At 40.6% G+C, this 14,385-nt stretch overlaps 1 protein-coding gene across 1 annotated transcript; it reads right to left on the minus strand.

The window, feature by feature from the left end:
* Positions 1-11,236: 11,236 nt before the first annotated feature.
* LOC140369421 (uncharacterized) lies at positions 11,237-13,859 on the minus strand. The gene is made up of 4 exons (XM_072456771.1): positions 13,607-13,859; positions 12,596-12,730; positions 12,369-12,481; positions 11,237-12,301 (listed from the first exon to the last, which is right to left on the minus strand). The coding sequence occupies exons 1-4, from the start codon at positions 13,833-13,835 to the stop codon at positions 11,237-11,239; spliced, it is 1,542 nt and encodes a 513-aa protein (XP_072312872.1). The 5' UTR covers positions 13,836-13,859.
* Positions 13,860-14,385: the final 526 nt, after the last annotated feature.

The following is a 14,385-nucleotide window of genomic DNA, read 5'->3' on the forward strand; positions in this document are numbered from 1 at the left end:
CTCCGCCCTTCATCCAAGGTCACTGTATAATCAAATGCAACAGGATCCAGCTCAATGGAAAGCATACTATTCCTATTTGCACCATAACCAACACCAGACCACCACTCCACCTCCACCACAAGATCCAGCTCAGTGGAACCCTTACTTCTCCCACTGGCACCAACTGCACCATAACAAACACCAGACCACTACGCCACAAGAGCCAGCTCAATGGAAAGCATACTATTCCTATTGGCACCAACTGCTCAATAACCAAGGCCAGACAACCACTCCACCTCCACCACAAAATCCAGGCAAGGGTCAGTGGTACGCCTACTTATCCCACTGGCACCAACTTCTCCATAACAAAGGCCAGACCATCACTCCACCTCCACCACAAAATCCAGGCAAGGGTCAGTGGTATGCCTACTTATCCCACTGGCACCAACTTCTCCATAACAAAAACCAGTCCACCACTCCACTCCCACCACAAGATCCAGTTAAGGGTCAGTGGAACCCTTACTTTTCCCACTGGCACCAACTGCTCCATAACAAAGGCCAGCCTACCACTCCACCTCCACCACAAAATCCAGGCAAGGGTCAGTGGTACGCCTACTTATCCCACTGGCACCAACTTCTCCATAACAAAAACCAGTCCACCACTCCACTCCCACCACAAGATCCAGTTAAGGGTCAGTGGAACCCTTACTTTTCCCACTGGCACCAACTGCTCCATAACAAAGGCCAGCCTACCACTCCACCTCCACCACAAAATCCAGGCAAGGGTCAGTGGTACGCCTACTTATCCCACTGGCACCAACTTCTCCATAACAAAGGCCAGACCATCACTCCACCTCCACCACAAAATCCAGGCAAGGGTCAGTGGTACGCTTACTTATCCCACTGGCACCAACTTCTCCATAACAAAAAACAGTCCACCACTCCACCTCCACCAAAAAATCCAGGCAAGGGTCAGTGGTACGCTTACTTATCCCACTGGCACCAACTGCTCCATAACAAAAACCAGTCCACTACTCCACTCCCACCACAAGATCCAGTTAAGGGTCAGTGGAACCCTTACTTTTCCCACTGGCACCAACTGCTCCATAACCAAGGCCAGACCACCACTCCTCCACCACAAAATCCAGGCAAGGGTCAGTGGTACGCTTACTTATCCCACTGGCACCAACTGCTCCATAACCAATACCAGTCCACCACTCCTGCGCCAACTCGAGTTACTGCACCCTGGATATGGATGGATTAATTGCAACATCAGCTCAAAGACCCCTTCACCACTGCTCCTCGCGGACCCTCTGATGCCCCCTCATTCCCTCTTCAACTTTATCAGCCCAAAGAGCCTGCCCCAGATGTTTGTCACACCTCTGGCATCACTTGCAGGATGGCGCCGGAAGTATCCCTGTGTGTCTAAAGAATCCTGTGTGGATTCATAATTGTACGATGTACTACAACTGCCCTGGCAACCAAGGCTCCAGGACAAATTGTTTTTCAGGGTTTGGGTCGAAATGAAGTTTGACTGAGTTTATGAAGGGCTTGACTGTTTGTGCTAACCATTGAGCCATCTGAAGATCTTATATTAAAATCTTGTGTAGCTTGGTTCAATGTACAATTCTGTTATGGAAAAAAAAATTGGACGCATGTTCTTTTTATGTTGACATGATAAAGTTAATAAAATATTTAACCCAAAATCTGACCTCCATAAATGGCTTATTCAAAAATTGTTACTACTCACTGTCTATGCACGACACAAAGTTGACGTTGAAACTGTCTGATCTGAAACTAAACGTAAGTTGGTCTTTACTGTTTCACCAACCTGTGTGACCAGCTGAAACACACCTGGTCTTGTCTCCCAGCAAGCGTCTCAATCATGTACTATAGTCAGACTTATGAATGTGGGACGATAGATGAGAAAAGCTCATGGTAAAAATGTTTATAGTATTTGACGCAGCTGAGATGAAGGGGGGACCTCAATGTTTACAAAAGGAATGCAATGCCCTGCCTTTGCAGGTTTTAAAAAAACAAACATCACTATAGAAAACAAATTAAACACAACAGTCCCAATGAGTCCAGAGTATCAAAGTTGCAGTGGCGGCTGGTTGTACAACTTGTATGGGGGGCTATCTGACCTGATTTTTTAAATGTCAAATTTTTAACAGCGACTGTATGGATACTTTTAAATTCATATTTACAACTGAATTAAGTAAATGCACTTTATTTCCACTTTTAGTAATACAGATTCCATTTGTGAGAATACATTTGACCTAAAATTACATTTTACACTTATAAAATATCAGATTGAAAAGAGCAAATCAAATATCAGTGATACTGTCACTTATAATGCAGAGTAACATTACTACATTAAGAGAAAATAAAAACAATTGTTAGTGTTTGATAAAACAGCTTCTAAGTGACATTAGTTACCCTGAACTACATGTGTAATATTTACATTTTTATATTTAATCATCACAGACATTGCTGTGTGGAAAGTTGTCATTTATGGCTTTCTTTCATGGGTTTTCTAATAAGAAAAGCATATTTTTATCAATAGAAGTTAAGCGATACTTAATGCTTAGCGTTAGCTTTATGCAAGTAATAAACAACAAAAAAAAAACTGCGTGTTTGTTGTCATGGTAACGGAGCACGGAGTTTGACAGACACATGTCTCAGCTCGGATTTATATGAAATCAGTCACTTACATTTCAACACAAATAAAGCAGCAAACAGTTGAGCAGCTCATTCTGAGTCGTTTTGGACGTACCTTTTGTCACAGACGTCTGTAGATGCAGTTTTAAGACGTAAACACGCGGCGTGTGTGGCACTTCCGCGTAGGCGCGCGCACATGCCAGTGTCTCTAGCGTAAAAAAGCGTAGCTTCATGGCGTACCTTCATGGATCTATTATAATATCTGGATAGGCTACGCCCCCTCTGCCTCTGGCTCCAAATTGAGTAGTGGCCACTTCGCAGAATGCAGCCTTTTGGTCGGACCATTTCAGGAGTTCGGCCTCTAAAATTACCAAACATGCTAAATTGTTTTTAGTCTAAAAATAAAATAGAAGGAATTTCACTCTTCAACTGTTTCTAAAATACTTAAAAAATAAATTTTTAACCTTCCGGTGAACGGTGTACGCGCACCGAGCGCGCACGTGACCCTCATGAACGAGCCTCCGGAGAACACGTGACGGAAACTAAACACAAACAGAAGAATGTGACCAGACGAGACCACGATACACGTAAGTTGTGTTTGTATGTCATTCCTCACGTTTCACACATTGTTCCATATGAAGTGTAAAACAACGATTACACAGTTAACACGAGTTAACACGAGCTAACACGAGCTAACGTAAGCTAAAGTTTAGCTACACAAAGATGCAATAACACGTCGTGATGGCTCGTGCTTCTGCAAATAAATAACTAATTATTTCTCTTACTAAATGTTCTATTAGACAAGAGGTTATGGACAGATCAAGGAAAACTAGAGAAAGAAGGGAAATAAAGCGATGTTTGTATTATGTGCTATAAAACACAACCAATAATTCAAATATAACCTGCTGAAATGGTCATATCTTACATATATAAATGTAAAGGTGTTTAAAAGTGACAGTGCTGTACTTACAGGGGCTGAGACCACATTTGAGGTTTTATTACATATTTCATAATGACGTGTGCAATGTTTAAACAAAGCACACGCTTTTTTTCTATGGAAATGTCATGGATTTACTTCCATGGAATATGTAGAGATTTAGCAAACATGTGAGTTATGTTCTAACTTATAAGGTTTAAACGTATGCATAAATAAATGACTTTTGGTTCTAGCTTTAAAAATTAATGTGAAAAGAGGAACTTTTGTGTTACAGAGCGAAATGTAAATCTGTCAATAACATATTCCAGCTTTTCTCTGTTAAATGTGCAGAATATATCAATGTTCTAATGAGTTGGTGTAATCCCTCATTCGTCCAGGCGTGTTCCATAGTAGAAAAAGCTTCAGTTGTAGTCATCTGGACTCAGTTTGAAAAATAGACGTTTCGACTTTCATCCAAGAGTCATTGTCAATAAAAGAATTTAGGTCGAGAACTCCGATATTAATACTATTCTGTGGTAAGACCCGCCCATTGGGAGGAGCCTTCCTGAAGTAGAAAGAGTTGTTTGTTTCAACAGAAACTCCCCCCTTGTATCTACCGAGCTAGCCTATTCAGAATCTTAATGGGCTATTAGAAACCTCTTTGTCTTTGTGAGACCCTGGCTCAACCACCCTGAGTACCTGATTAGCATCTGAATGTCCTCTACCTTTCCAGGGGTTCAGTATCCCATTATAAATAACAGGAAGATTAAACCTTAGCCCTCCATTTCTGTTTAAAGAAGGTCTTTCTTTTTTAACAAAAATAGCTTCCTTGACTCCTCTTTCAAACCATCTTTTCTCCCTGCTTAAAACCTTCATGTACATGGAGCACTTTGAGAAGAAGGCACTGTCCTCATTCTCAGGCATAGCCCCAAAACTGTGGCTCCGCTATGTCGATGATACTTTTGTAACAATTAAGAAACAAGAGCTGGAAACCTTCTCTGATCACATCAATGCTGTGGACCCACATATTAGGTTTACAAGAGAAGACGCTAAGGAGAATCGCTTGGCCTTTCTTGATTGTTCCACGATCAGAGGAGAAGACGGGAAACTCCAAATAGAAGTATATAGGAAACCTACACACACGGACCAGTATCTGCTCTTTGGTTCCAACCACCCACTACAGCACAAGCTGGGGGTGATCAGAACCTTACAACACAGAGCTCAAGGTGTGCCCACCAGCTCAGAGGGCAAGAAGAAAGAGGAAAAACATGTCCGAAATGCCCTCTCAGCCTGTGGTTACCCCGCTTGGGCTCTCAACAGAGTGAAGAGAACCAAGAAGCAGGACAAAAGGGAAACTGAACAGAGAAGGAAGGGTGTTTCTATCCCTTATGTGTCTGGCCTGTCGGAAAAACTGCAGAGAATTTTTAGACAACACGAAGTCCCTGTTTATTTTAAACCAGGAAACACTTTAAGACAAAAACTGGTTCACCCGAAGGACAAGTTGCCGACTCAAAAACAGAGCAATGTAGTTTATTCGATCCAATGCAGTGAAGAAAGTTGTAAAGAACGTTACATAGGTGAGACGAAACAGCCTCTACACAAGAGGCTTTATCAGCACAGAAGAAATACTAGTTCAGGACCTCAGAGTGCCGTGCATCTCCATCTTGAAGCCTCTAATCACTCGTTTGAAGACGGTGAGGTGAAGGTTTTAAGCAGGGAGAAAAGATGGTTTGAAAGAGGAGTCAAGGAAGCTATTTTTGTTAAAAAAGAAAGACCTTCTTTAAACAGAAATGGAGGGCTAAGGTTTAATCTTCCTGTTATTTATAATGGGTTACTGAACCCCTGGAAAGGTAGAGGACATTCAGATGCTAATCAGGTACTCAGGGTGGTTGAGCCAGGTTCTCACAAAGACAAAGAGGTTTTAACAGCCCATTAAAATTCTGAATAGGCTAGCTCGGTAGATACAAGGGGGGAGTTTCTGTTGAAACAAACAACTCTTTCTACTTCAGGAAGGCTCCTCCCAATGGGCGGGTCTTACCACAGAATAGTATTAATATCGGAGTTCTCGACCTAAATTCTTTTATTGACAATGACTCTTGGATGAGAGTCGAAACGTCTATTTTTCAAACTGAGTCCAGATGACTACAACTGAAGCTTTTTCTACAATGTTCTAATGAGTATCTTTCTCATCTTCAGAGTGCTGACCAGTGAGTTTAGTCTGTCTGTGCTGTCCAGAGCTCTACAGGTCACTGCAGGTCACTACAGGTCACTACAGGTCACTACAGGTCACTACAGGTCACTGCAGACACAGAGTCATCTCAAGTAAACTCCTGACGACTCCAAAGCAAAAGGTATTTTAATAATAACTTCTGCCTCGACTAAAAGTAAACTGTGTAGAATCAGTATTTTGAATTTATAAAATGTCTGTTTTGTTATGACCAAAAAAACTAAATGATAATTGTTCTTCAAAAGAGACACTGCTGTGTCACATATGAAGTGTATGTTATATGACTTGTATAATCTAAACATGTGAAGTGTATGTTATATGACTTGTATAATCTTAACATATGAAGTGTATGTTATATGACATGTATAATCTAAACATATGAAGTGTATGTTCTATGACTTTTATAAATCTAAACATGTGAAGTGTATGTTCTATGACTTGTATAATCTAAACATATGAAGTGTATGTTATATGACATGTATAATCTAAACATATGAAGTGTATGTTATATGACATGTATAATCTAAACATATGAAGTGTATGTTATATGACATGTATAATCTAAACATATGAAGTGTATGTTATATGACATGTATAATCTAAAACATATGAAGTGTATGTTCTATGACTTGTATAATCTAAAACATATGAAGTGTATGTTCTATGACTTGTATAATCTAAAACATATGAAGTGTATGTTCTATGACTTGTATAATCTAAACATATGAAGTGTATGTTATATGACATGTATAATCTAAACATATGAAGTGTATGTTATATGACTTGTATAATCTAAAACATATGAAGTGTATGTTATATGACTTGTATAATCTAAAACATATGAAGTGTATGTTATATGACTTGTATAATCTAAAACATATGAAGTGTATGTTCTATGACTTGTATAATCTAAAGCTGTGACATGTTCTGTTTGTCTCAGTCATACGATGGAGCTGAACGGTGCAGTTACTGAAGTACAGAAGACTGCGTAGCCATGGAAACAAAGTCTTGTTAAATACTGAGATATTCAGTATTTAACACAATAATGTCACATTCATGTGCATATAACTGATGTAAAAAGAGTGTTTATTTTACCATTATTATTAGTATTATTTTGTCTTACGCTGTTTTTATTTTATCTTTATTTCCCCCTCCATTCTTTATTAAGGTATGAGAGGTTCTGTCTAGAGGAGTTTTTGTTTATAAGAGTTCTTCTATTAAGATCGATCTATTAAGAGTGTTTTTTAAACTTCCTATAAGTTTTCTGTCCTTTTCCTCTGGATCTACTGTGTTGCAACAACAAAATTTCCTCATGTGTGGACAATAAAGGATTATCTTATCTTATTCAGTTTGTTCTATTTGACTTATACAGGTTGTTTTATCATTGTTAATATTTTTATGTTGCACTGAATCACCAAAGCAAGTTCCACTGTTTGTGAATTCTGTTCTTTGACAATGGAATAAACCTTTTCTGATTATATTAATGATGATAATAATAATGAACATTACACAGACTCAAACTCCTTAATAAGGGACTCCCACATTGTAGCTTTAAAACTCATTGTAGCTTTAAAACTCAACTAAAACTGGCTAAAATCAATTTATCATTTGTAGTTATAATCAGATTTGCATTTATTGAACAAGTTCATTCATGTTCATTATTTGTATTAAATACATTAATAAACAAATGTGTTTTGTATTTATTAAAGATTGACATGATAAAAAAACGACACAAAAGGAAACTGAATATAATTAAATACTGCTTAACTCAATTATGTAACAGAATCGATGATTATATTTTATATTTCTTCTCATCTGATTAAAAAAAATGCATATTGGCCAAATTATATTATGTAAATAAATAACTGAAAAGTTAATAACAAAATAAATACCCAAACCAAAAACTACAGAAAATGATGAGGACGTTATTAAACCTCTAAATGTAATTCATTGTCATTAAACCAGACTTTTTTATCTTAACACTTCTTTATAATTCTCTTAAATATCAGAGCTTTACAACATGATACATGTATATTTATAGATGGATATAACAATCCATCATTATACGTTACGTAAACAGAATATTTCAAGCCGAATTATTCCAAAAGTCCGTGTTGACTGTTCTCAGTCTTTCACGCTGCTGTGACGTGCGCGCTCCCGACGCCAAAGCCTCACGGCGATGACGTCACAAAAGTGGGAGGAGATATACCACTGTTCAGGAAGTAATGCGGAACTAAAAAACTTTTTTGGAACCATGCGCCAATGAGCAGCTCCATAGGTTTCAATGGCGGCCATCTTGGCTTCCGGGGGCTTGGGTAGCTTCTACGTTCAAAAGGGCGCTCAAGATTGCGCCCATCAGTCGCTATTTTCCTATGGAGAAAACCATAGTGACGTAGTCACTTCTGATTGTGATTTGATAGGCTAAAAATCCTCATTGAAAAATGACGCAGGCTGCACCAGGCAGCAGACCAGACCTGAATAAATTATATTGTTTTTAGACACACACAAAATTGACGTAGTTGGCAGATTGACAGGGGCCCTTAATGGACCAGCCGCTGCTGCAAAGTTGTCCTTTTCCAAATTAAGTTCAAATGTTATTTTTTTCCATTAGTCTCATTCCTGTCATGTCAGTCCAGTCCTTGGTCGTAAAGGGGTTTTGGGTCATCCATTTCTTTTGGCTTTTTTCCCGTTGCCAAGGTCCATGGCAGGAGATTTTAGGCCCAAGTACATATGTCAGAAACTGTCTGCAGCGCATCCTTAATTTCAGTCCAGAACTTCTGGACAACAGGACATTCCCACAAGATGTGATCGTGGTTTACATCCTTGCTGCGACAATTTCTCCAACAGTTTGTACTTTCCTGTGAATAATGGGCATTTTTTATGAAAAAAACATACATTTTTCCAACAAAACTTTCTCCAAACATGTGATTTTGTGGTCTTCAGCAGGGATGTACAAACATCTTGTCCCTGTTTGTCAAAACAAGACCACTCTCTCCTTCCCACTTCTTTTTAATATGTGTATTTGTCCAGATTAGAAATGCATTGACATAATTTTGATATTTCCCTTGAAAGTTCAGATTTCTTTTACAATTTGGTACAAAACCTTGGTCATGAGCCAACCAGTTTAGTATTTTAACATCTTTGTTCAGTTTGTATGTTTTGATCAGCTCCTTCCCTGTTGTAAGCACAGATTTGACCCAGGGATTCTCAACTTCCTCCAAATGACTCAAGCGTCTGTCAGCTGCCAGTAAGGCCTGCACAGGAACCCCCGGCACAACATTACTCTCAATATGAGACCATTGAGCTTCATATTCTGCATCGCACCAGCAACGTTCTGATCTGAGCTGAAACAAAGTAATCTTTTCCTTTTTCTTCTGATGATTCTAAAGTTTTGAATCGGATACAGTTTTTTTTCCCCCTTGCCATAATCAAACAGCCGGTTGGGGATGGAAATCGGAAGAGTCTGGAACAGAGAGAGAAATCTGGGCAAAACATTCATTTTTATAGTTTCACTCAGACGTAAGTAAAGGATAAGGTTCCATTTTTCAAGATATTTTTTCTCCATAAGTAATTATAGGTCTCTATGAAGTACCACACCTTAGACACATATATCTAAGGGATTCCGTTTGCCATTTAAATGAGTAGGTCTTAAAGTCAGAGGGGGGCGCCAGTGAGAGAGGTTTTTTTTGTATGGCCAACATTTGTTATTTCTGTTGATTTTGTTTTACATAATGGAGCAGGTCACCTGCACTTTTTCTCTGGGACTGTAAATAAAAAGAAAGCCATATATGACTCCAATGTTAAACGCAGCTCTACATTATCCTTACCTACCGTCACGGCAATTAATATCGTCAGCAAACCTCCAAAAGCTCAATTTTTAACCACAGAACAGAACATTGAACATACATTTGCAACCGTTCGGTCTTTGCCCCTTTTTCCAGGCGTAAAACAATAGTACTTCACACATACACGTTTAAATCATTAACTGAACTAGCGTTAACTCGCGCGGTCCGTCCTTTAAGTCTAGCGCGTACCGTATTCTCAGCGTTTTACATTTCTTGGCCTGTCTGCGTGTGCGCTCGCCTGCACAATCCATAATGATCTATGTCGGCAGCGCAGTGTAAACAAAGCCGTGCGTGTCGACAGGCGTGTAGTGCGGTTTGAGCGGTCACGTGACGCTAAAATGACGGGCCGAGTTGCAGAATAACGACAGAAATTACACACAGAACGCTGGGATTTGGAGCTTTGCACATGGCTAGGACTCGTTTGACATACGAAACTATAAACATGTCATTGTTCCATGCGCGGCGGAATTGAAAGACTTTGAAATTCTCAGACGCAGCACAAACCTGTATTTAAATCTTTAACGGCTTAAAAAATTAGTGGGCCCTGCTGTGCAAAATAGTTAGTTTTGTTTTTCTGAAAGTTAAAAGGTCTGGCTTTGGACCAAGAAAATGTAAAAAGCGTGGTATACATTTTATTGACCTTGGAGAATGTAAATAAATGTTTGAACAAGGTCTAAACTTCAATGTCTTTGGCGAACCAACAGTGCAAATCGTACAATCAAATTAAAAACAAGACTTAATCAAACAAAGTCTAAAAAAAAACTAAACTAAGACTGATTCACGGCCATACCAGGTCCAAACACAGCTAAACGACACTATGCCAGGTCCAAACACTGCTAAACACTATGCCAGGTCCAAACACAGCTAAACGACACTATGCCAGGTCCAAACACAGCTAAACGACACTATGCCAGGTCCAAACACTGCTAAACCGACACTATGCCAGGTCCAAACACAGCTAAACGACACTATGCCAGGTCCAAACACAAATGGAGTTCTCTGCCAAATTAGCTTTTTATAAGTTATGCCCTTTAAAAAGCTGGAGCATTGGAAAGGAGTATCTCAGACAGACGTGTTATTACATTTTATTAATAGCATTAGGCAAACAATTTACAAGACAGTATTTTTTCCTAACATTGATATGGTTTATATTTTGAACCTAAGCCATTAACTTGATTAGTCAAATTAAAAATCTTACATGGTTTACAGTCAGCACAAACAGTCACACTTTTCAAACTTGACCAACCCTGAATAGCCATATTCCTGGAACTTTTAAAACTAGTAAGTTTAATGAAGCCACAAAAACTGAGTGCACCAAGAATCATGCCAAGGATGACCAGATTGAGGTGCAGTAGCTGGTGCACCCTAGAGACTTTGCTAACATAGAACCGGTTCAGGTGAGGGTTGCCTGAAACGCCGGGCTTGGATGGGTCAGTTAAGTGGGATATGCGGTTGGTAGACCAGACACCCAGAGATACTTCTGGAGCCATCCTTAAAAAGTATGCCAGAGAGTTGAGGACCATTCGGGGCAGAAGTTGCAGTCTACGTGGGGGCAGCAAAGGAGGAGCAGTGGTGCAGGAGTCCGAGCTGATGTTGCAATTAGGAAAATTAATGTTTCCACATCCAGGGAGCAGCAGCTTGAGTCGGAGCAGGAGTGATGGTTTGGTGTTTGTTATGGTGCCAATGGGGAAAGTAAAGGTTCTGTTGACCCTGGCCTGGATGATGATGTTGTTGTTGTGGTGGAGGTAGAGTGGTGGTCTGGCCTTTGTTATGGAGCAGTTGGTGCCAGTAGGAAAAGTAAGGGTTCTGTTGACCCATACCTGGATCTTGTGGTGAAGGTGGAGTAGTGGTCTGGTGTTGGTTATGGTGCCAGTGGGAAAAGTAAGGGTTCCACTGAGCTGGATCTTGTGGTGGAGGTGGAGTATTGATCTGGTGTTGGTTATGGAGCAGATGGTGCCATTGAGAAAAGTAAGGGTTCCACTGACCCTTACCTAGATCTTGTGGTGGAGGTGGATTGGGTGTCTGGTGTTGGTTATGGTGCAGTTGGTGCCAGTGGGAGAAGTAACGGGTCCACTGAGCTGGATCTTGTGGTGGAGGTGGAGGAGGAGTAGTGGTCCGGTGTTGGTTATGGTGCAGTTGGTTCCAGTGGGAGAAGTAACGGGTCCACTGAGCTGGATCTTGTGGTGGAGGTGGAGGTTGAGTAGTGGTCCTGTGTTGGTTATGGTGCAGTTGGTGCCAGTGGGAGAAGTGAGGGTTCCACTGAGCTGGATCTTGTGGTGGAGGTGGAGGTTGAGTAGTGGTCCGGTGTTGGTTATGGTGCAGTTGGTGCCAGTGGGAGAAGTGAGGGTTCCACTGAGCTGGATCTTGTGGTGGAGGTGGCGGAGTAGTGGTCTGGTGTTGGTTATGGTGCAGTTGGTGCCAGTGGGAGAAGTGAGGGTTCCACTGAGCTGGATCTTGTGGTGGAGGTGGAGTGGTGGTCTGGTGTTGGTTATGGTGCAAATAGGAATAGTATGCTTTCCATTGAGCTGGATCCTGTTGCATTTGATTATACAGTGACCTTGGATGAAGGGCGGAGTCTTGTGGAGCAGCAGGTGTATAGTCAGCTTGAGGTGTGGGGCACTTTAGGGTCACCGGGACTCCGTTCCAACGCAGTGGAAGACTGTAGTGTCCACCCTGAAGAGAAGAGTGCATTTAGAGTTTCTTAAAAGAGTAAGACATTTTTTCCAGAGTCACCGTTTACCTCATGAGCAACATGGCAGCCATGATAGGGGAAAGTCATGACGACACCAGAGGGACGTCGCTGAATTTTGTAGCCACATTTGGAAGGCACATGGGACAAAGGCATGGAAGGATCTACAACAGAACCAGACATTTAAAACCAAATGCGTGCATTTTAAACACAGTCACATTCTGGAGCTCATTAACAGCCGCTCCGAGAATGCTTAAAACTGAGCTTTAGTTACTCACTTTGGCCCAGTCCAAATACAGGTGATCCACTGGCTTGAAATTTCATATGGTCCTGTCCACACTGCAGTGAAGGAGACATGCGCTTCCACTGGGCTTCTTGTGAGCTGACATCCAAAACTTGTCCTTTAATGAATCCTGCAAGCGCAAAAAAAAAAAAAAAAAAAAAAAGTAGAAACAATTGAAAAGAACATACAAGAGTACAGGTGACAATTCAGCCATTACCTGCAGCACTTCATGACAGAACATTTCACATACACCTGGTCAAATATTACACCAGTACAAGTAGTTCAGTCAATTACTCAAGCTGAAGTACTGTAGGGTTTGGTGTACAAACACATTTAGTATTGACAGTACTTTTACTCATCTTAAGTCTTGTGAATTAAATACCCTTAAAATACTGTCACCTCTTTCTAAAGACGATGCAAACGGTATTTTAGTTTTATCTGGTTAATGACACATTGGAAAATGAATTTAATTAGCCTTGTCTACAGTTGCAGTTAGCCATTTACACATTTGGCTAGCTCAGTGTTATCATACTTCCTGTCCAATTCTTTCTCTGGGAATTCAAAACTCAATGAATAAATAGTAAAGATCAGAGTGTACAGTTGTGAATGTCTAACATCATGTTTAAGACTTTACAAAAACAGTACAATATTTCAAAAAGGAGTGTTTGTCTCAATGCTAACGCTAATGCTACTACTAGCCACTGCTGCTAGGCACAAAGCCTATTGTATTGGCCTATGATCACTTCCAAAGAACGAGCTAATGCAAAGTGTCAGAACTGAAGATATTGTTAAGCCCAAAATTAAACTAAATTACAACTGAAGATGAAAACCTTTTGAGTTTGTGGCAGAAGCTGCACAAAGTCTCTGAAGATCAAGAGGCTTTAATGGCACTAAAGAGCTGAAGAGCTGCTTCCATGACCTTTCAGCCTGAGTATGATGTTTGGATGAACACTGACGCTCACACAGATCCACAGAGCGTGTTCAGTCACTGAGCGCCTCAGATTACCTGTAGAGTCAGCTTGGAGCTCATCCAAGGAAGCAGTTTGAGGGGCTTTCCCAAACACGATGACTCCTTCTCGGACGTCACTCGCAGTCTCAGTGGCTTCTTTCCGTCCGTCGCGTCTGTCGGTTTTTCTCAAGACCGAGGCCTCCGTTTGTGTCCAGTGAAAGGCCAGTAAAAGGGCGGCGGTCACCAGGTGACCAGGCACACACTTAGACAGTCGTCTCCGCTGCATCTTGTTGAGCTCGTGGACTGGAGAAAGTGATGGTGTTTATAAATGGAGCTCTCTCGGCCAATCAGCATCAAGGTCTTCATCGGTGTGGATTGGTCGCACCTGGTGAAAATGCCATGGAAACCTCTGTTGGTTTATTTTGGGCATTTTAGGATTTGAAGTTTGAATTTCATGTGAATTAGAAAATGCAGCATCAAATGACTGATAATGACTTCTCTGTGAAACAAATAAGTTTTGTTGATTTTAAAATAAAGCTGGAGTTCACGCTCTATTGCCCTCTTGTGGACAGATGAGGTCATGGGAAGTACAGGAAGTAGAACAAAGTCAAACATATTGATGACATCACAATTTGGAGATCAAAAATATATTAAACAAACACATTTTTTTCCACAATTTAAATATTAGTTCAACAAAATAAAGCTGCTCTTATAGATTATTATTTGTCAAACGATCATTTCTGAGTTTTGGCCCGGGTGTAAATGGTAGCTAGGCAACCGTTTTGGCGTCATAGGTACGAGTTCTAATCCATCACTCCTGCCACGGCCTCCAACAC

The sequence above is a fragment of the Eucyclogobius newberryi genome, unplaced genomic scaffold (assembly GCF_026437365.1).
Source record: "Eucyclogobius newberryi isolate DKJ021-1_F unplaced genomic scaffold, fEucNew1.0.hap1 SCAF_20, whole genome shotgun sequence".
Taxonomy (NCBI): domain Eukaryota; kingdom Metazoa; phylum Chordata; class Actinopteri; order Gobiiformes; family Gobiidae; genus Eucyclogobius; species Eucyclogobius newberryi.

What these genes read in the sequence shown, in the direction of transcription:
- LOC140369421 (XM_072456771.1), bottom strand. Translation starts at nt 13,835, where the DNA reads ATGCAGCGGAGACGACTGTCTAAGTGTGTGCCTGGTCACCTGGTGACC. An exon ending in TGTATTTGGACTGGGCCAAA is followed by an intron (nt 12,482 to 12,595) that starts GTGAGTAACTAA and finishes GTTCTGTTGTAG; the next exon opens with ATCCTTCCATGCCTTTGTCC. An exon ending in GCTGCCATGTTGCTCATGAG is followed by an intron (nt 12,302 to 12,368) that starts GTAAACGGTGAC and finishes TCTTCTCTTCAG; the next exon opens with GGTGGACACTACAGTCTTCC.